Source organism: Molossus molossus, unplaced genomic scaffold (assembly GCF_014108415.1).
Source record: "Molossus molossus isolate mMolMol1 unplaced genomic scaffold, mMolMol1.p scaffold_m16_p_8, whole genome shotgun sequence".
Classification (NCBI taxonomy): domain Eukaryota; kingdom Metazoa; phylum Chordata; class Mammalia; order Chiroptera; family Molossidae; genus Molossus; species Molossus molossus.
In genome coordinates this window covers 8,307,774-8,328,212 of record NW_023425402.1, presented here as the reverse complement: position 1 = coordinate 8,328,212, position 20,439 = coordinate 8,307,774, and the positions used below count along the sequence as shown (strand labels likewise).

The window sequence follows — 20,439 nt, the reverse complement described above, 5'->3', positions numbered from 1 at the left end:
TGGTGTAGTGGTCACATGGTCACAGCAGAAGGGGCCACTGTGGGCCCAGCTGAAGCACAAAGCCTGCCTTCTCTAGGAAGCAGAGCGCCCTCCATTCGCTTCTGTCGAACACCAGGGTCTGAAAACGCAAAACTGACAAGTGGCACATCCTGGAGACCCTGGTTTCCCATCTGGTGGGGTTTGAATGCCAGTGCGGGTCCTGCCTTCCTCCGGGTCTGTCTTTGCCCTTGTGCTAGCGTTTGGTCTGGTGCCTTGGGTCGTGCTCCTCACGGGTGTGGGCCAGGTCACTCCCAGGGAAGGCCCCGGGACGCTTTATCAGGACTGGTTTTCCCCAGTGGCCTAGTAACAGTTGCTCAAGAACAGTTTATTATGGATCCTTGTTCCCCAAGAACACACGAGGGTGCTTCAGTGGACGTCCTCTAAGTGTGCAGTGGCTGAGACCATAAGGTCTCGCACTCGCTTTCAGATAGCTGACGCAGCAGGGAGGGAAAGCACGGCTGGGTGAGCGGGCCAGGCCTTGCCAGCGTCATTGCTTAGAGACGGAAGGCCTTCCAGGGGTGAGTCTGCCTCGGGCGCGTTACCGATCTCCAGTGCAGCATGGTTTCCCACGGCGCTGACCACTGGACTGCCTGCCTGTTCCTCCACGTTGAGATCTTATTTTTACACTGATTACTTTTTATGGTCCCCCAGATTTAGAGCCACTTGCATCTCTGGACTCCTGTGCTTAGCTGGCCCTGAAGAGGCCCTCCTCTGACAGCCACCTCCTCCCCGACATTTGGAGAGGCCACCTCGAGTAAGGAGCAGGCCACAGGCGTGGCGCTGCCTTGAGGAGAACCACTGCTGTTCCCAAGGGACACCCGGGGTTTCTGAATTTCGGGTTCTTGACTACATTTCCAGCTATCTTCCACGCCCAGAAACGGCTAGAGCATATCCTTTGATACTTACTCTGTATTTTCAGTTAAGCAGAGTCCAGGTTTTACCTCTAACTTCTAAACCAAGTTTTTAGTTCAATATTCAGAGGCATGTATTGTGCATATTAAATGTGCCCTTTGTTCCCTGGTCCCCTCCGGCCTCACCTGCCCCCAGCTCCTGGCACGATTCCCGCAGTTCAGGAACTAGAATGACAAGATCCGGATCTGAGGAGACTGGGTTGGACTGGGGCAGGCGGGAAGCTGAGCTGTCCGCAAAAGGAGGGTGACGGGATTGAGAAGGCTGTGGGAAGCCAGTCACCTTCCTCCCCTCCAGGGACACTTAATTCCTTTTGGGACTCCCTGTGATAAAGCCTGAGGTGGCAGTGGAAGCCTGTGCTGGGCCCCTACTGTGGTTCCTGTCATTGTGCCAGTCCCCGCCGCCTGGGAGCCACGCACATCACTGCTGGAGCTGACTCCCCACCCTGGTACTCACGCCTGAGTGCCAGCCCCCTGCCCTCTGAACAGGCCCTTTTGTCCTCACAAGCTTCCAAAGAGGTCCCTGCTCCAGGTCTCGGGTAGATTCTCTCGTGGGACAGTTTTCCTGAGGGCTAGCCACGGGTGTTCTTTGCAGAAGGCAGGCAGAGTCCACTCAAAAACCAGGAGAGATGGGTTTGGGCCACCACAGTTTCCCTCTGCTCAGAGGCTTCCACAGTTGACCAGCTCATGGGACCCACCCCGGAGGCATCATAAGAAAACAGGCCCAAGAGGGGAGGGATTCCCTCTCAGGAACACAAGTTGAATCAGCATCTGGAAATCGACCTAATAACACTCTTATCCACAGGTAAAGAACAAAAGCCATAGACTCATCTCAATACACACAGAAAAAGTATTTCAAGATAAAAACATTCAAAAACCTAAGAGTAGAGGAGAACTTCCTCAACCTAATCAGATAACCTGATAAGGATGAAAAACCCAAAACACTGAATGGGAAAGACCCAATTTCCCCCTAAGATCAAGAACAAGAAGGAGATGTCTGCTCTTGCCACTGCTCAGTGCCCAGGAGGGACTAGCCAGGGCAGTTAGGCAAGGAAAAAATTTGGATCCAAAAGGAAGAACTGCGATTCTCTGTAGATGACATGATCTTGTATTTTAAAAAGCCTAAGGAATCCACTAAAAATGTCTCTATAGTAAGTGAATTCAGCAAAGTTATAGGATTCAAAATCAATATACAAAAGTCAGTTGTATTTCCATACACTAGCAATTGAACAACGTGAAAATGAAATTAATTTTTATAAAATAGCATCAAAAATAACAAAGTACTTCTGAACAAATTTTTTTTTATATCTTCACCCGAGTTCATTTTTGCATTTATCTTCAGATAGGAAGAGAGAGAGAGAAAGAGAGAGAGAGAGAGAGAGAGAGAGACTTTGAAAACTATAAAACATTGTTGAAAGAAATTAAAGACCTAAATGAATGGAAAACATCCCACGCTCATGGATTGGAAGATTTAATTTAGTTAAGATGGCAGTTTTCACACACCCTGTTAAAATCTCAGCTGACGGGAGGAAATGGTAAACATCTGTAGTACTCTCACAATAAAAATAAAAATAAAAAACCTAAGCTGACTTCTTTGCAGAAATTTGACAAGATTCTAAAATTAATATGGAAATTCAAGGGGCCCAGAATAGCCTAAACTTGAACAAAGTTGTAGGACTTGCCCTTCCTGAGTTCAAAACTCACTACAAAGCTACAGGAACCAAGATGGCATGGTACTGGCATAGCCAGACACAGACCAATGGAATAGGACTGAGAGTCCAGTAATAAACATTCACTTTATGGCCAACTGATTTTTGACAAGAGTAACAACAATTAGATGGGGGGAGAATAATCTTCAACAAAAGGTTCTGCGACAACTGGATATGTACATACATAAGAATGAAGTCGGAGTCCCATTTTATACCACATACAAAAATTAATGAAAATGTATCAAAGATTTAAATGTATAAAACTCTTAGAAGAAAACATAGGTATAAGTCTTTGTGACCTTGGGTTAGGCACTGGTTTCTTAGCTATAACATCAAAAAGCACAGGACTTCTGGCCAAGATGGCGGGTAGGTAACCGCGGTATCGCGTCCTCCCACAACCACATCAAAGTTACAACTAAACTACAGAACAACCATCATTCAAAACCGCCTGAAATCAAGCTGAATGGCAGTCCTACACCTACGGAATTAAAGCAGCAGCCACACCGAGACTGGTAGGAGGGGCGGAGGGGACAGGCTGGTTCCACACCCACGTGTGGCAGATAAAAATCAGGAGGACACCTCGGCTGGGAAGGTCCTCCCTGAGGACTGAGGGGTCCCCGTCCCACACCAGGCACCCCGCTCAGGGTTCCAGTGCCAGGAAGAGAATCCCCATCACTTCTGGCTGGAAAAACCAGCGGGAACTGAGGCTCAGGGAGGCTGAAGCGGCTGGAGCCCCAGGCAGCTCCTTAAAGGGCCCGCGCACGGACTTATCGGACTCTCTCCCTCTGAGCTTGGAGGGGAGGCAGCTCGAGGGGCGCCAGAGACATACAGGGAAGAACTGAGCTGTTTGGCACTGGAGCGAGGGCTGGAGAGGGGGCTTTCTCTGGCACAGATGTGCTGTCAGAGGCCTTTGTTCCTTTGGTGAGCCCTTCCCTGGGGTGGCAGACAGCCGCCACATCTGGGACTCCAGCAACCTGGCTCACACTGGTAGCCCCGCCCTGGTGATTCCCTGAGGCCCCGCCCCACCCAACTTTCAGGCCCACCCAAGCTGTTGCCACTTGCTTAACCATAGGTTTGGCCTGTCTTGGATCCTGCTTCAGGTTTTTTCTAAATTCTTTCAAACGAGCAGCATCTGGTCTCAGCTAACCCCATACCTCTCGTTAAGTAATACACAGAAACAAACACAGGGAGGCAGCCAAAATGAGGAGACAAAGAAACAGGTCCTAAATGAAAGAACAGAACAAAACCCCAGGAAAAGAACTAAGCGAAATGGAGATAAGCAACCTAACAGATGCTGAGTTCAAAATACTGCTTATAAGGATGCTCAATGAACTTAGTGAGAACCTCAGCGAACTACTGAGGGCCTCAAGAGCATAAAAAAGGACCAGTCAGAAATCATGGATGCACAGTTAGAAACAAAGGAGGCTTTAACTGAAATAAAGAATAATTTACATAGCCTCAATAATAGAGTACGTAAATCCAAGGAGCAAACCATCGATTTGGAATATAAGGAAGCAATAAACACCCAATCAGAACAGCAAAAAGAAAAAAGAATCCAAAAAAATGAGGCTAGTGTAAGGAGCCTCTGGGGCAACTTCAAGCGTGCCAACATTCGCATCTTGGGGGTGCCAGAAGGAGAAGAGAGAGAACAAGAAATCGAAAACCTGTTTGAAACAATAATGGCAGAAAACTTTCCTAACTTGGTGAAGGAAACAGACATACAAGTCCAGGAAGCACAGAGAGTCCCAAACAAGATGAACCCCAAGAGGCCCACACCAAGACACATCATCATCAAAATGCAAAAGGTTCAAGACAAAGAGAGAATCTTAAAAGCAGCAAGAGAAAGGCAGCTAGTTACCTACAAGGGAGTTCCCATAAGGCTGTCAGCTGATTTCTCAAAAGAAACTTTGCAGGCCAGAAGAGAGTGGCAAGAAATATTCAGAGTGATGAAAAGCAAGAACCTACAACCAAGATTACTCTATCCTGCAAAGCTGTCATTTAGAATCGATGGCCATATAAAGACTTTCCCAGACAAGAAAAAGTTAAAAGAGTTCATCACCACCAAACCATTATTATATGAAATGATGGAGGGTCTTTTTGAAGAAAAAGATAAAATATATGAACAAACAAAATGGCAATGAATACATAGCTATCAACAATGGAATCTACAAATAAAATGATCAGGTAGAACAGAAACATTCTCATAGATACAGAGAACATTTTGTTGGTTGCCAGTTGGGAGGGGGTTTGGGGGAATGGGTGAAAAAGGTGAAGAGATTAAGAAGTACAAATTCATTGCTAGACTGACAAACCTCAAAGGGAAAGGGGTTGGGGGGATGGGAAGAAATAAACCAAAGAACTTATATGCATAACCAATGGACACAGACAATAGTGTGGGAAAAGGCGGGATGGGGGTGGGAGTGGGGAGGAGCGGGTCAATGGGGGAAAAATGTGGAACATCTGTAAAACATTCTACATTCAACAATAAAGATTTAAAAAAAAAAAATCAAAAAGCACAAACAACCAAAAACTAATAAATTGGATATTGTCAAAATTTAAAACTTTTGTGTTCAAAGGATATCATCAACAAAAATTGAAAAGACAACCCACAGCCCTGGCCGGTTTGGCTCATCAGTTAGTGTCAGCCCATGGTATGTATGTGGGTTGTAGGTTCAATGGGGTCACGCAGGAGGCAACCAATTCATGTGTCTCTCACATCAATGTTTCTCCCTCTTTCCCTCTCTTACATTCTATCTAAAAATCAATGAAAAAATATCCTCTGATGAAGATCAACAAAAAATTATAAAAAATTTTAAAAATTTAAATAATAAAGAAAGAAAAAACCCACAGAAGGAGAGAAAATATTTGATAAGGAGAGAAAATATATCTCAGGGGCTTGTATCTAGAACATAGGAAGAACTCCTACCACTCAATAATAAAAAGACAAATACCGCCCTGGCTGGTTTGGCTCAGCGGTTAGAGCATCGGCCTGTGGTCCTGAGAGACCCGGGTTCAGTTCCCGCTAAGGGCGCGTACCTCGGTTGCAGTTTGTCCCCGGCCCTGGTCGGTTGTGCGGGTGGCAGCCACTCCATTCCTTTCACATCGATGTTTCTCTCTCTCTCTCTGTTCCTCTCTCCCCCTCCCACTCTACCTGAACAAAAAGTGGAAAAATGTCCTCGGGTGAGGATAAAAAAAAAAAAGACAAATACATACCCCCAATTTTTAAAAAGGGTCAAAAGATGAATACACTTTCCAGTGAGCACATGGGAAGATACTCAACATCATTAGTCATCAGGGAAATGAAAATCAAAACCACAACGAGATATTTCACACTCGTTAGGATGGCTATAATAAAAAAGATAGATAATGACAAGTGTTGGTTAAGATGTGGAGAAATTAAAACTCTAATACATTGCTGGTACAAATGTAAAATTGTGCAACTACTTTGGAAAATAGTCTGGCAGTTCCTCAAAAGGTTAAACATATCCTCAAAAAATTAAAAATAGAACTATGTGATCCAGCAATTACACTGCTGGGAATGTATCAAAATGAAATGAAAACACTAACTTGAAGAGATATTTGCATTATTTTACAAGAGCCAAGAAATGGAAACACTCTGAGTGTGCACCCATAGATGAGTGGATAAAGGAGTTGTGGTATATATATACAATGGAATACTATTCAGCCATAAACATGAGGTAATCCTACCATTTGCAACAACGTGGGTGGACCTGAAGGCAGTATGCTAAGTGAAATAAGTCAGGGAAAGACAAATGCTGTGTGATCTTACTTAAATGTGGAATTAAAACCAAAAAACAAATAGAAGAAGATAAAGCTTCTGGTTACCAAGCAGAGGGTGAGGGGAGAGGAAATCAGAGGAAGGTGGTCAAAAGTTACAAACTTCTAAGACAGGTAACGGGTGCAATGCACAACATGTTTACCATAGCTAACACAGCTGTAGGTAGGTATATGGGAAAGTTATTAACAGAATGAACTCTAAGAATTCTTATCACAAGGAGAAATTTTTTTCTTTCCTATTTATATGAGAAGAGGGCTGTTAGCTAAAAGTATTGTGGTGATCGATCACTTCACAATATATGTAAATCAAACCATCATGCTGTATGCCTTAAATTTATACAGAGATGTATTTCAGTATTTCTCAATAAAACGGGGGGCAGCCCTGGCCGGTTTGGCTCAGCGGTTAGAGCACCGGCCTGCGGTCTGGAGAGACCCGGGTTCAGTTCCCGCTAAGGGCATGTACCTTGGTTGCAGTCTGTCCCCGGCCCTGGTTGGTTGTGCGGGTGGCGACCACTCGAAGTGTCCCTTTCACATCGATGTTTCTCTCTTTCTCTGTTCCTCTCTCTCCCTCCCACTCTACCTGAACAAAAAATGGAGAAAGGTCCTCGGGTGAGGATGATAAAAAAAAAAACGGGGGGCAAGTTAAACACAAGCATTACCATATGATCCAGAGTTACCACATGATACCACTTTTAGGTATATAGCCAAGAGAAATGAAAACATGTCCACACACAAACTTTTACATGAATGTTTATAGTAGTAGTATTACAACAGCCAAAAAGTGGATACAACTGAAATGTCCACCACCTGAGGAATGGATAAATAAAATATATTTCATACAATGAACTATTACTTGGTAATAAAAAAGAACAAACTACTGCTCTATTCTACAACATGGATGAACCTTGAAAACAGTATGCTAAGTGAAAAAAGTCAGACACAAAAAGCCACATATTGTGACTTTATTTATACAAAATGCCCAGAAGAGACAATAGTTCAGTGGTGGTTTAGGGTTGGGGGTAGTTGGAGGGAAAAGGGAAGTGACTCATAATGGATATTGGGTTTCTTGTCAGGGTGACGAAAATGTTTTATAATTTGCCATGGTGATGGCTGCACACTTAAAACCATTGAGTGGTACAATTTAAATGTGTAATTTTATATTATGTGACATATCTTAATAGAGATACATTATATCATATTATACATATATGGAAGGCACACATCCCTGGCCTGACTTTGGCCTGGAGACAGTTGCTCCGCCCCTCACCAACCTCAGCTTGGTCCCAAGTTGCCCTCAGTTGTTTACTACTGCTGACCACACACACGCACACACACACCGCTTCTGGACAATTCCGTTGTGCTGTCTGGGACTCCAGAACCTTTCTCAGGACTCCTCCAATCTCTAAGGGTTGGCATGAGCTACATATCTGACACTGTGTCCCAGGTGGGCCTGGGTAGCAGCACCCCAGTGAAGAGGTTGCATGCCACTCCTTGAGCCTGGGCACCAAACCCAACTAGGCCCCACTGGTGACTCCTGAGCTGAGAGAGTCAGCCCAGCACCCTTGGCCCTTCCTTGGCCCTTTACCCTCCCTGTCAGCAACCTGAAGATTTTGGGGGGGGTGTTATATGAATGGAAGGAAGGGCCCCCAAAGAACTAAATGAAGTATTTGAGGACGGAGGGGTGTGAGAGAAGGAACAGGTGCCACAGGTTGGTGGGGGAAGTGTCGAGCTTCATCAGGGCTGCCCACCCCTCGCAATCATGGAGACTGGGTACTCTTACACAGGCGCTTATTCAGGAGTCAGGGAGCTGCTTCCCTCCCCTGGTCTCTGCCTGCCCCACCCCTAGAACCCCACCAGGTGGGGCTTGTCCGTCTGCCCCTCACACCCACCCCAGCCCTGCCAGTTACACAGTGAGTAGGGAGAGGAAGGTCACTCAGGGAGAACCCTCTACCTTGCATAGGCAGCTGGCCCCAGGCCAGGCAGCAGGGATCTCCCCAGAATCCCCCACCCCGAACTGCCATAGGAGGGGCAGGAGAGGTCCGGGCCAAATATGCAGTCAACCGGTGGCAACCTGAGCTGGCCACCCAGACCAAGATGTCTGGGAAAGACATATGCCCTGCAGCCTTTTCCTTCCAGGGCCTTCAGCCCAAGAAGCGTCTAATCTGGGAGGCCAGAGACAGGGTTGGGGAGATGGCAGAAGGACAGCTAACCCTCACCCTGGGAAGGCAGGAGGCACACCCGGGAACAGCCTGGGACTCAGATGCCTCAAGATGCCAGGAGACTGGGAGATGCCGAGGGGCTCCTGGGAAGCCCTGAGATATTCTGTCCCTAAAAGAACAGGAGCACGGCCACAGGATCACTACTCAGTCTGCAGTCGCTGAGGGGTGGACCAGCCCAGAAGCAGAGGTACTTCTGGGACAGTGCCAGCGATTGGCACAGGCCTGGAGTCTGGCCAGAAGCTGGGGGGAAGGGGGCTGCTGGGCCACAGAACAGGACCTGCCCAGGAAGCTGTGACCTCTCACTTGGAAAAAGACAATCCAGAGTGGGCATGAGGCCAGGGTCCCCCCACCAGGCCTTGCCTTTGAACGGTGACCCCTTCAGAAGATTCCAGCCAACACCAGGGAAGGCAGTAGCAGCAGACACAGGAGAGGGCCCCCAATGTGACCAGGGCCCGAGCTCAGCCCTGAATGGATTTCAGGCTTTTCAAGGGCCTCTGCACCTATAGGAAGGGAGAGGGTTTGCCTTAGCCTGGAGACAGCTCTGCCAGACCTCCCACCCACGCTCCAGCATGCAAGTGGGGGCGCAGCAGCCAGGGAGGAAGCTTCTCCTAGTCAGAGGTAATGCCCCTCATGCCTATACCACCTATACTGGGGACAGAATGCTGACAATCTGGAGTCAGAAGGGAAGGTAGGACGGACACTACAGGCCTTACCTTGCAAGGACAACTGCCGGGCCAGTGTTCGTCCACCCATGGCTTTAGCGGTGGCGGGTGTACTGGGAAGATTGGGCAGGGACGCGGGGAAGGTGTGCCCCATACGGTCCAGTGTGGGCTGCAGCTCACCTGGCTCATCCTGGGCTGGAAAAACTGAGGCCAAGACCTTACTGGAAGAAGGCAACTTGGCCTCAGCCTCACCCTCCTCCTGGGAGTGGGGCAGCGGCTCTTGATTCCCTGTTAGGGACACCTTGAGGTGCGGAGAAATCTCTGGGCTCCTGGAGGGCATGCTTGTCTTGCTGGCCTCTCTGTCTCCCGATTTTAGGATGGGATCATGGGTGGATTTGGGGGAGGTAGTTGGCTCCTCATCCAAGAACAGACTGTAAGTTTGCAAATACAAAGGTACCTCAGTTGTTAATGAAAGTGGAGTCTCGGTTGCCACGGAGGGGGGGCCTTCCGTTGCTAAGGCAGATGGGGCCTTGGACTCTACATCGGGTAGAGCCTTGGTTGCCAGGAAGTCTGAGACCTCTGTGACCATCATGAAGGATAGAATTTCTGTTGTTAGGGAAGAAGAGACACCCTCTTTCCTAGAGCCTGAGGCTTCAGTCGCCAGGGAAGACGGGGTCTCGGTTACCAGGTGTGGCAACTCCGGAGCCTCCTCTGGGCCTTTGATGGGTTCTGCTAAGAGAGACAAGGCCTGGCATTAGTGCTTCAAGCAGGACCTCATACCCCTCACCCCATCGCAATCAAGGTGAGGTGTCCAAATGCCCTACAAAGACACACACACACACACACACACACACCCTCTCCAGTGAATATGTCCCTCAATGATAGTAAATGTTACTTCTTGTGATTGACACGGTGGCTCCTAAATCCACCTCCATGTCCAAGTCTTCCTCTCTCTGCACTCGCACTTCCAGCTTTTCTGGGGACTTCAGCTGGATTCCAGTTCTGAACACGCCCTTTCGTGTCCCTCTGACCACGCCCACCTCGCCCGGTGCTCGGGAGCCGCGGGCCTCCGTTACCCTCTGTTTGGAGGGTTGAAATCCGGGCACTTGGCATGACAGACAGGGCGCCAAAGTGGCTGAGCAAGGACAAAATGGGCTTGGAACCCAGATGGCATGGGACAGCCGGGGCCTCTGGAAGTCACCTCCCGCTGGGCCCTTGCCCTGTCCACGGGCCACTCAGGAGCTGCAGGAGGCTCCAACCAACCGATCGGGAGTCCCTTCCTCTGCTGCCTCTCCCTCCCCAGCCCACCACTACTCACCGCAGAGAGAGTTCTCGCATTGGTAGCCGGAGGGACACTGAGAACACGGAGTCCCCTCCTGGTAGGGCCTCTGCCCCTTCACGTTCCCCCTGCAGGAGGCGAGGAGGATGCTGGGAGTTGGGGTTCTCTGGCAACTCCTGACCAAACGTGTCCCTGGCTCTTACTTGCCCCCAACGAACTTGCTGGGCCAGAGTGCAGAATCCTATCGGTGCCCTCACAGCTGCCCCGACGGTATGGGCATACAATCCAGATGATCCCCCACCGACATCCTTAGACTGTGTCCACCCCAGCCTTCCCCTTGGCTCTGCCCACCCTTCAGGCTCCCTCGGACTCACGGGGGCTCATAGTTGCAAACCAGTAAATGGATATTGGTCTCCTCAACGCCCTGGAGCTTCTCACAGAAGTGGGAGCCACAGCCAATCTTCTCTGTCTTGGCCCAGACCACCTGAAGGAGGGCAAAGCCAACAGTTTAGCGTGGGTGGGATGGCCCCTAGCTAGTGTCTCTGTACCAGCCTTGTGCAGTTGGGGAGAAGAGCAATCGCTATAGTCTGTAAGATCCAAGCCCCTGAAGACATGCCATTTAAGGACAAAACTGAACAGGTGCTTGGGGTTGGGAAGTAGTCTGTCCTGAACTACTCTCCCCTACCAACCACTATTTCACCAGGCCTCTCTTCCTCTGAAACCTTTCCTTTTGATAGACCCTCATGAATTCTTCCTGTGGGCTGTTCGTAGAGGCTCTGGCATTTTTTTAAAGTTTATTTATTATTATTATTATTTTTTTAATCCTCACCCAAGGATATTTTTCTATTTATCTTCAGATAGAGTGGGAAGGAGAGAGAGGGAGAGAAAGGGAGAGAGAGAGAGAGAAACATCGACGTGAGAGGGACACATTGACTGGTTGCCTCCCACATGACCTTGACCAGGGCCGGGGATGAACCTCAACCGAGGTACGTGCCCTTGATTAGAATTAAAGCCGTGACTTACTGGTCCGTAGGTTGATGCTCTATCGCTGAGCCAAACTGGCCAGGGCTTAAGTTTATTTTTTATTTATTTTTTTATTTTAGATAGATTGGAAGGGAAGGAGGGAGAAAGGGGTGGGGGAGAGAGAGAGAGAGAGAGAGAGAGAGAGAGAGAGAGAAGCATTGATGTGAGAGAGACACATCGATTGGTTGCCACCTACATGACCCCGACTGGGGCCAGGGAAACCTGCAACCCAGGTACGTGCCCTTGACTGTAAATCCAACCAATGACAGTTTGGTCCTCAGGTAGACGTCTAACCACTGAACCAAACCAGCAGTGAATGTACCCTTGCATTTTAAATAATGGTACATTCAAAGGCATTAGTCTCAAATGCCAGAATCTTAAACTCAGCAACAAGCAAAATCCGAGGAAGGGAGCAGGAGAAGCCATTTTGGACGTGGGACTTTCCCCAAATCACAAGTAAGCAGGGACCTGCTCTGCCTTCTCTAAGTGTGGGTTGCCTAGCTGCTAGAAGGAGTCCTGTCTTAAGTATAAAATTTAAAAAGTCAAAACAGCCCTGGTCAGTTTGGTTCAGTGGTTAGAGTGTTGGCCCGAGGATCGAAGGGTCTCGGGTTTGATTCCTGGTCAAGGACACATACCTGGGTTGCAGGTTGATCTGTGGCCCTGGTCGGGGTTGTGTGGGAGGCAACCAATCGATGTATCTTTTTCACATCAATGCTTCTCTTTCTCTCCCCCTCCCTTCCCTTTATCTAAAAAAGTCAATGGAGGGGGTGGCCTGGCCTCCTGGGGGTGGGGTGGGCTCCAGAGAGCACAGTGCTTCAGGAGGGGCGACTAGTGAGCCACCTCATGTTAAATGGAGCGGCCTGCCCGCCCGCCCCGAGCCGCAGGTGCTAAGAGGGCGAAGTGAGATTAGGGGGCACCTGCTGTGCGGGATGGGCCTTGTCCACACCACCCTATAGCCTCCCCCACCCCCGCCAGAGTGCAACCTTTAACCAGTCGGCCTGGAGTCACCTGAAGTACTAGTGAGGTAACCAACCTGACAGACCCCTTCCGTGCCTCTTGGGAGGGTGACCTTGCCTCAAACAGTGTGTTCTTAGTTAATAGTTCCCTTTTCCTACCCTTTCCTGCCTTTAAAAACCTTTCCTTCTCTGCAGCTGGGCTGAGCTCCGTTCTATGTGCTAGATGGGATGAATCAGTGAATAAAGCCAATTAGATCTTCTAAAAAAATAAAAATTAAACCAATGGACATGGACGACAAAGCCGGGGACAGGGTGGGGGGGATGGGGAGGAGGGTGTCAATGGGGTAAAAAAGGAGAAACATCTGTAACAAAAATAAAATTTAAATAAAAGTAAAAAAAATTAAAATTAAAAAATTAATGGAAAAATATCCTCAGGTGAGGATTAACAACAATAAAAAGTTAAACCAATATTTGTGCACCCACGGGCTGAGACCAGCAACCCCCCGTGCTGTTTCTAGGCCCACTCTGCCCAGGAGTCATGCAAACAGGCCAGATTTTGCCGTGAGATCTGCTCTGGCTGTTAATTCTGTACACCCTCCCAGGATCGGGATGTTTCTGCTTAAATCAGCTGAAGGTCCCCCAGTTCCTACTGCTGAGCATCTCCCAGGCAGAAATGTGTGCTCAGCCCTAGAGAAGTTTGGGGTGGAGGTGGGGCAGACTCGCTCCTGCCTGGCACTGAAAGCAATCCCTACAGAGGATGGGGGTGGGGCGAGGAGTGTGAGGGGTGGCAGGGTGCAGAAGGAGGGCGTCTGCACCCTCACAACTTCCTGATCTAGGTGGGTGATGTTGGGATTTCCTGCCCTAAAGATTAGCACTAAAAATACCACTCACATGAGGCACTGGAACATAAAATTGGTGGATATGGGTGGGAAGATGGTTGGTCTATTTTTGTCTTTTTATTTTTATTTTTTAATCCTCATAGGAGGATATTTTTCCATTTATCTTCAGATAGAGTCGGGGGGAGAAAGAGAGCAAGTAAGAAAGAGAAACATCGACATGAGAGAGACACATTGATTGGTTGCCTCCTGCATGACCCGGACCAGGGCCAGGGACCAAACTGGAACCAAGGCATGTGCTCTTGACCGGAATCGAACCCATGACTCTTTGGTCTGCAGGCTGACACTCCAACAGCTGAGCCAAACTGGCCAAGGTTTAAATATGTTTTTATTGATTTTTACAGACGGGGAAGAGAGAGAGAGAGAAACATCCATGTGAGAGAGAAACATGGATTGGCTGCCTCCTGTATGCCCCCTACTGGGGATCAAGCTCGAAACCTGGGCATGTGCTCTGACTAGGAATCAAACCCGGACCTCTCACCCTGACCAATTTGGCTCAGCGGTAGAGCGTCAGCCCGCAGACTGATGAGTCATGGGTTCGATTCTGGCTAAGGACATGTATCTCGGTTGCGGTTTGTCCCGGCCCTGGTCGGGGTGGTGTGGGAGGCAACCAGTCGATGTGTCCCTCTCACATCGATGTTTCTCTCTCTCTTTCTCTCCTCTCTCTCTCTCTTCCTCCCACTTTATCTGAACAAAGATGAAAAAATGTCCTTGTATGAGGATTAAAAACAAAAACAAAACCAGGACCTCTCAGTCCATGGGAGGATGCTCAATCCACTGGGCCACACCCAACGGGCTATTTTTGTCTGTTCAAAAAACTTGTCTTTGTGTCACTGTTGAACAACAAATAAGCATTGGGAGGAGGAAAAAAATAATTCAGAAACACTAATGTTAACACACACACACACACACACACACACACACACCCGCCACACACACTCACCACGGATACCCTTACACCTCTTATCTGCAAACCCAAACTTTCAAAGTGCAGTGAGCATCCCCATATAAGCACAAAGTGACTGTGGGAGGCAGGACATGCACTCAGAAGGCTCCCTGAAACCTTCCCTTGTGACAATTTGCTCTTATTTATGCATAGTTTTTCAAAGCAAAAGAAACATTAAACAAACAAAATGGTCTATTTGCTTTATTTGTCCTTGGCAGTATAGAAGCAGCAACTTAGACACCATGAGAAATAACAAAAGAGGGACAGTGAGAGAGAAGTCAGAGGCGGACGGGAGGGGGGCACTGACTGCTGGGGCAAAAGCTCTGAGCGTAATTTAAGCCAGAGCTCGGTCAGGGTCGGCTCCTACAGTAGTCATCCTGCAGGAAACCTCACTTAGGTCTCTTCAGTACCAGGAGGCAGAGAGGGGCTGCCTAGGTTTTCAAATAGTGGATTTTTTAAAAGAGTGAACTGAAAATGTTGTCAGTTTGAGAAGCAGACTTCATCAGAGGCCTAGACAACCATTAATAGCTGGGGAAAGACACCCGGACGGTGTGGCTCAGTGGCTGAGTGTCGACCGATGCACCAGGAGGTCCCGGATTCCCGGTCAGGGCACATGCCAGGTTGTGGGCCCAATCCCCAGTGGGGGGCATGCAGGAGGCGGCCAGTCCAAGTTCTCTCTCACTGATGTTTCTATCCCTCCCTCTTCCTCTCCCTCTTTAAAATCAATAAAGAAAACAAAATGGGACAGGTGGCCCCGCCCCGCCCACTGCCCGTGCTGCCCCGCCCACCGCACCTGCGTGTAGTGGCCGCACATCTGGCCCGGGTCGCAGGTGGCGGCGCTGAGGTTGTAGTGCTCGCGCTCCAGGTGCCACTCCTCCACCGCCAGCGGCACGTCCACGCCCTCGTCCGTGATGGCGAACAGGTTCTCCCCGCGCCGCCCGCGCTCCTTGTTGTGGCCCCACACGCACTGCTGAGCGTAGGCCTTGGCGAAGGCCGCCAGCTCCTCGTCCCACCGCTGCGGGGAGGAAGGCGAGGACACCTCTGGCTCAGTGAAGGCGGAAGGGGGAGGACACCACAGACACTGACACGGAAGGTTGAGGATGTCCTGGGACCCCTGGAGACCAGACACCCTCCCTGGTTGGCTGGGTGACGCCTGGCTATGATCTGGGAAGGTCTCTGCTGCCAGGGGCCTTCTGTGAAGAGGTGGGAGGGTGCCCCCCAGGCCCGAGTAGCCGGTTGGGACCATGCACCAGCTGTGTGATTTTGGAGAGATTGCCTAACCTTTCTGAATTCTCATAGGATGTGTTGGGAGAAGGAAATGAGATGGTGTATGTGACAATGTTCGTATTCATTAATATCAATATCCCAAGTGCAAGGTGGGCAGCGGTGCCCCCACCGACCTCCGAGGGCTGTCTGAACTGCTCCGAAGACCAGAGATGTCCAGTGAGCTGCTGGGTTGTTTGTTCAGCCACTGCCCTCCCCCTCCCGCCTGAACATACACTGAGTGGGGCCAGCACTGTCCTCCCAGCGCCCACCCTCCCTCGGGACAGCCCGGCCTCCCTCCGAGGCTCCGCCAGCTGCAAGCTTCCCTCCTGAGGGCTGTTCCCGCGCCCTCAACTCTTGTCAACTGACCACCCTTCTCCAAGAAAATTAATGTCTCCGCATGACTCTTACTGAGAGGCTTCTTTTCAGGGCCCTGGTGGCCCAAAGAGCTGTCCACCCTTAAGGCAGCGTCCTTCAGTGGGCACCTCAGGTGTGACAACAGGAGGACAGCATTTGAGGTTACGGAGCCTCTGAGGTTCTGTGTGCCTGGCTGGGGGACAGGCTCCCTGTGGGTGGGAAGGGGGATTAACAAGGCATCTGACCAAAGGGTTGAGGAGGGAGGCCTGGAACCCATTAAACTTTGTCCTGGCCTCTCCTGGAAACAGATTGCCTGGCTGAAACTCGTGCCCCACCCTCTGGGGACCCATCCAGCTGTGGGAGCCAGGCAGCCCATAAAGCACCAAGAGCTGGGGGGAGCCTGGGGGGAGGGGGCTGTGTCCACACCCACTGCCCATGCACACACGGTTCTCAGTAGCAGCTGCCTGGAGTGGATGGGAGCACTGGGCTGGGCGGCCCCGCTGCTGTGACTTCGGGTGAATCTCTTTCCCTCTCTGGGTGTTTTTTTGTCCCAAATTACTGGTCCCTGAGGTTCCCTCAAACTCTGGCGGTAGTGGGCAGTGGGAAGTGGTAAAGGGCAAGGTGCTGGGATGACCTGCTGGACTCTAGACTAGACCTGGCTCCTCAGGGTGAGGCGGTGGTGCATCCCCACGGTCTGGCACAGGGTTGGCACACCGCAGGTGCTCGACAGATGTGTGCCGACTGTTGATGCCCGAGACAGGGCCCTCCTTAAAGCAATCCCCCCTGCAGGGCCCCGCTGTCGTTTCCGTTCTGACTGGAACCTGGAGTCCCATCATGCGAGTCTGCTTTGGGTCCTGAGGCTTCTCAGTGGTCCAGGGACCCTGGGGAGTTGCAGGAGTCACGGCACCTACATTGGCCACATGGTCACCGTGTGAAAACAAGTCCGTTCATTCACTCACTCACTAACTCATTCATTCATTCAACAGTCTTGGGCACCATGCCAGCCCTGTGGCAACAACAGGGATCAGGAAGCCCCAGTTCACATTGTCATAAGCCATTAATTGGGCCGCCATGGGGTAAATGATAGATATACAATGGGTAGTATAGAGGCACCAAAGAGGGCCATGTAGCCCAACCTGGAGCTGGAGAAGGAGACGGTGAGCTCAGTGTTCAAAGCTGAGGCCGTGGCCAGGTGCAGAGGGAAGCCGGTCCCGAGCAGAAGGTGGCGCATGAGCAAGGGCGTGGAGGTGAGAAGCAGTGTTTGGCTGGGGAGAGACGAGCAGTTCAGGTCACTGAGGAGAAAGTGGGCAGGAGAGGACGCTAGAGACACACAGAGAACCTTCTCCGGAGGGGGAGCTTTAGCCTGAGGCACTAGGGAGCCGGTGGGAGCCAGTGAAGGGTTTCGAGCAGGGTCAGGCCTCTGCTGGCTCATTCATTCTGGTATAGAGGCCAGAGGCGGAGGAAGCAGGTTGAGGCTGTTCTAGGAGTCCTTGGGAGAAGAAATGAAAGACTGAACCAGGCTTGTGCCAAAGAGATGTGGCGGTGGGGGTTAGGATTCAAGGAAAACAGAACCTTCTGGGAGGTAAAAGTGGTGATGATTAGACATGGAGGCTGAGCGAGAGAGGAGTCCACGGTCACCCTCACCTGCCCCACCCAGGACCCCTTCCCTTTTGTTAATCAAACACGTAGTGAGCACTTACTAAGTGTCAGGCACTGTTCTAAGTGCTTTACACACATTCACTCATTTAATCCTTACAACCACCCTACAAGGGAGTTGTTACATTGTTATCCCCAATTTACAGACGAGGAAGTTGAGGCACAGAGAGTTAAGTAACTTGGCTGAGGTCACACAGCTAATAAATGGCAAAGATAAGATTTGAACCCGGGCCATCAGGTCGCAGAGTCTCTGCAGACACCGTTGCTGAGGCTGCACCTGAGCCTTGTTCCCAGGGGCACCCGCTGCGTATCCCCTCAATGCCCGAACTGCTTCCCAGAAGGTTGACCCCCTGAGGCCCATCTCTACAGAGGCAAAGCAGCTCGCAGCCTGGGTAGCCCCCACCCTCAGCCAGCATGGCTGTAGGGCATTAAGGATCTACAGATGGGGAAACTGAGGCCCAGAGATGAGTTCCAGGCCTCGACCAGGGAGCTGCTGGCAGAGCTGGTCCTGCCGCCCTGATCTGAGTCTGCAGTCCCTGGTTGCCCTGGCCAGCGGGGCTTGAGCCGCCGTGATGTGTGTCTGGAGACCACTCCAGACCTTTCTCGGGCGTCATCCTGTCTGACCCTCAGGGCAGGGTGGCCAGCGCATGATAGATCTGGAAACAGGGGCCTTTGACTGTCAAGGGGCCACCAGAGTCACTGCGCCAGATTAGACATGCTGTCCCGACTTCGGTCTTGGACCTCAGGCTCGCTCCTGTGTCCCCAGATGCGACGCTGTTTTCGGGCCCCAGTCATGCTCCCAGGACACTGCCCACCACCCTCCAGGCCACTTGAGGGTGCTGGAAGGGATGGGCCAGCCTAGCTCCAGGGAGGACAGGAAGGGGGTGAACTCACTTTCTCTCTTTTAATCCTGACCATACATGTCCTGCCCCTAACAGTGCCATCAGATAACTCTCCCTGACAGGGGACCCCCCCCCAACCTGGCTTCAGTCATCTGTAGGCGTGTCCATGTGTGTTTACTACATCGGCATGTTTCACCGCCTGTATACAATAGTATTTTTTACATTTTTAAACTTCATGTAAATATATCCTAATATATATATATACATTTGAGATTTCATTTTTACTCCCACTCTTTTATATCTATGAGATTCAGTTCATGTTGATAGATCTGTAACTCCAGTTATGACCTCATTTTACAGATAGAAACTGAGGGTCCTTATTGGTTAAGGGTCTCACCCAAAGTCACGCGTCTAGCAGGTGGCCAGGACAGATGTGAGCGGTGTGACCTAGAGTCCTCTCTGCCTCTGCTCAGCCCCCCTCAGTACCTCCTCCCCAGGTGCCTGGACCCATCCTGCTGCCCCGTTTCCTCTTCTCGTCTCCTTGGAAGGCACCTGAAAGACGTGTCCCCAAGGTGTCCCCCCCAGGGGCACATGCACTTTAGGAGTGCTGGGAAGTGGGCACCGAAGTGGGAAGCTGGGCACCCGGCCCGGCTGTATCAGCTAGTGGTCTGCTGCCCCTGAAGGGCCAGCCTGCCTCTCTGAGCCTGCTGCCTCATCTGCATAATGGGGCTGCTTACGGGGACCTGTGAATCATGACTTCAGAGACTCTGTCACTGACCCGAGGGGCAGTCTCTGAGACAGCTTCAGCTTGGGGGTGGGGGAGATTGGTGAGGGGCCCTACCCAGTAGCCCTTCCATCCCGGCAGGTGAGTGCCTCTGGCCGTACTCACCATTTGCAGCATGTTGGCGGCCGATGGGGACACCTGGGCACGGTAGAAGTTGTGCAGCTCCACCATCACACGTCTCTCGTCGTCACTGAGGGCTCTGGCGGGGCCGGTGGTGGCCACCAGGAAGAGCAGCGGCGGCAGGAGCGCCAGGAGACCGCGGGAGCTGTGCATGGTGACCACCCCCCTCTGCTTCTCCCATCCAGGGGTCTGGCAGCAGGATTTAAAGTCTCTCCCACACAAGCACCACCCTGGCTGGGGCGGCGGGAGGGGCTGTCTGGAGGCGAAGCCCAGCTCACACATATCTCGGGGAGGGCTGGGTGCTTGGGTCCCGACCAGAGCTGAGTTCACTCCCAGCAATGAACTCCCCTCAGAGTCCTTGGCAACGGCCTCCTTTCTCTCAGCAACGGGGCTCAGGCCAACAGCCCTGTGAGTGTCACAGTCCCTCCCGAGCTGTGGACAGGTCCTCAAGGGGCAAAAGCACAGTAACCTCTGCAGAGGTCACACCCACTGGGTGCTGAGGACAGAGGAAGGAAATCACGGGGACCCCATCCCCAGCGGACTGGACAAGAGGAAGGTACAGGTAGCTTGTAGACGAATGGAGGAAGACGAGGTGTATTTGGTAAAGGTTGAGCCAAACTAAGTCTGAGTCTTAGTTCTGCCCCTTTGCGAGCTGTGTTTTTGGCAGGTTCCTGAACTGAACCAGTGACAATAATAATACCTACCTCATAGGGCTGGAAGCAGGATTAAATGACATGGAATGTATGTAAAGCACCCCGTACAGAATCTGGCACACAGTTAGCCCTCAGTGACAGTAGACAACAACCAGCCACGTGGCATGACCTTGGCCAGCTCCCAGCCCACGGGGAGGCAGGACTCTTGCTTTTTCCCGGTCTAGCTGCATCCTGTCGTGGGGCTTTTCACTGTGGATAAAATTGTGGCTTCCATGTGTCCTCTGGGAATGCACGTGCTTGAGGTGTGCATTTGGAAGTGGGATGCGGGG

General features: G+C 50.8%; 1 protein-coding gene across 1 annotated transcript; it reads right to left on the bottom strand.

The window, feature by feature from the left end:
• Positions 1-7,344: 7,344 nt before the first annotated feature.
• On the bottom strand, positions 7,345-19,629 carry PI16 (peptidase inhibitor 16). The gene is made up of 6 exons (XM_036248591.1): positions 19,443-19,629; positions 15,229-15,450; positions 10,989-11,098; positions 10,654-10,742; positions 9,387-10,064; positions 7,345-9,173 (listed from the first exon to the last, which is right to left on the bottom strand). The coding sequence occupies exons 1-6, from the start codon at positions 19,608-19,610 to the stop codon at positions 9,052-9,054; spliced, it is 1,389 nt and encodes a 462-aa protein (XP_036104484.1). The 5' UTR covers positions 19,611-19,629; the 3' UTR covers positions 7,345-9,051.
• Between the last annotated feature and the right edge of the window lie 810 nt (positions 19,630-20,439).

Bases quoted from the DNA above. Each gene is read 5' to 3' on its own strand.
- PI16 (XM_036248591.1), bottom strand. From the start codon at position 19,610: ATGCACAGCTCCCGCGGTCTCCTGGCGCTCCTGCCGCCGCTGCTCTTC. The intron at 10,743-10,988 runs GTGAGTCCGAGG...CGCCTCCTGCAG, and splicing joins GTTTGCAACTATGAGCCCCC to GGGGAACGTGAAGGGGCAGA. The intron at 9,174-9,386 runs GTAAGGCCTGTA...CCCTTCCTATAG, and splicing joins CCGGCAGTTGTCCTTGCAAG to GTGCAGAGGCCCTTGAAAAG.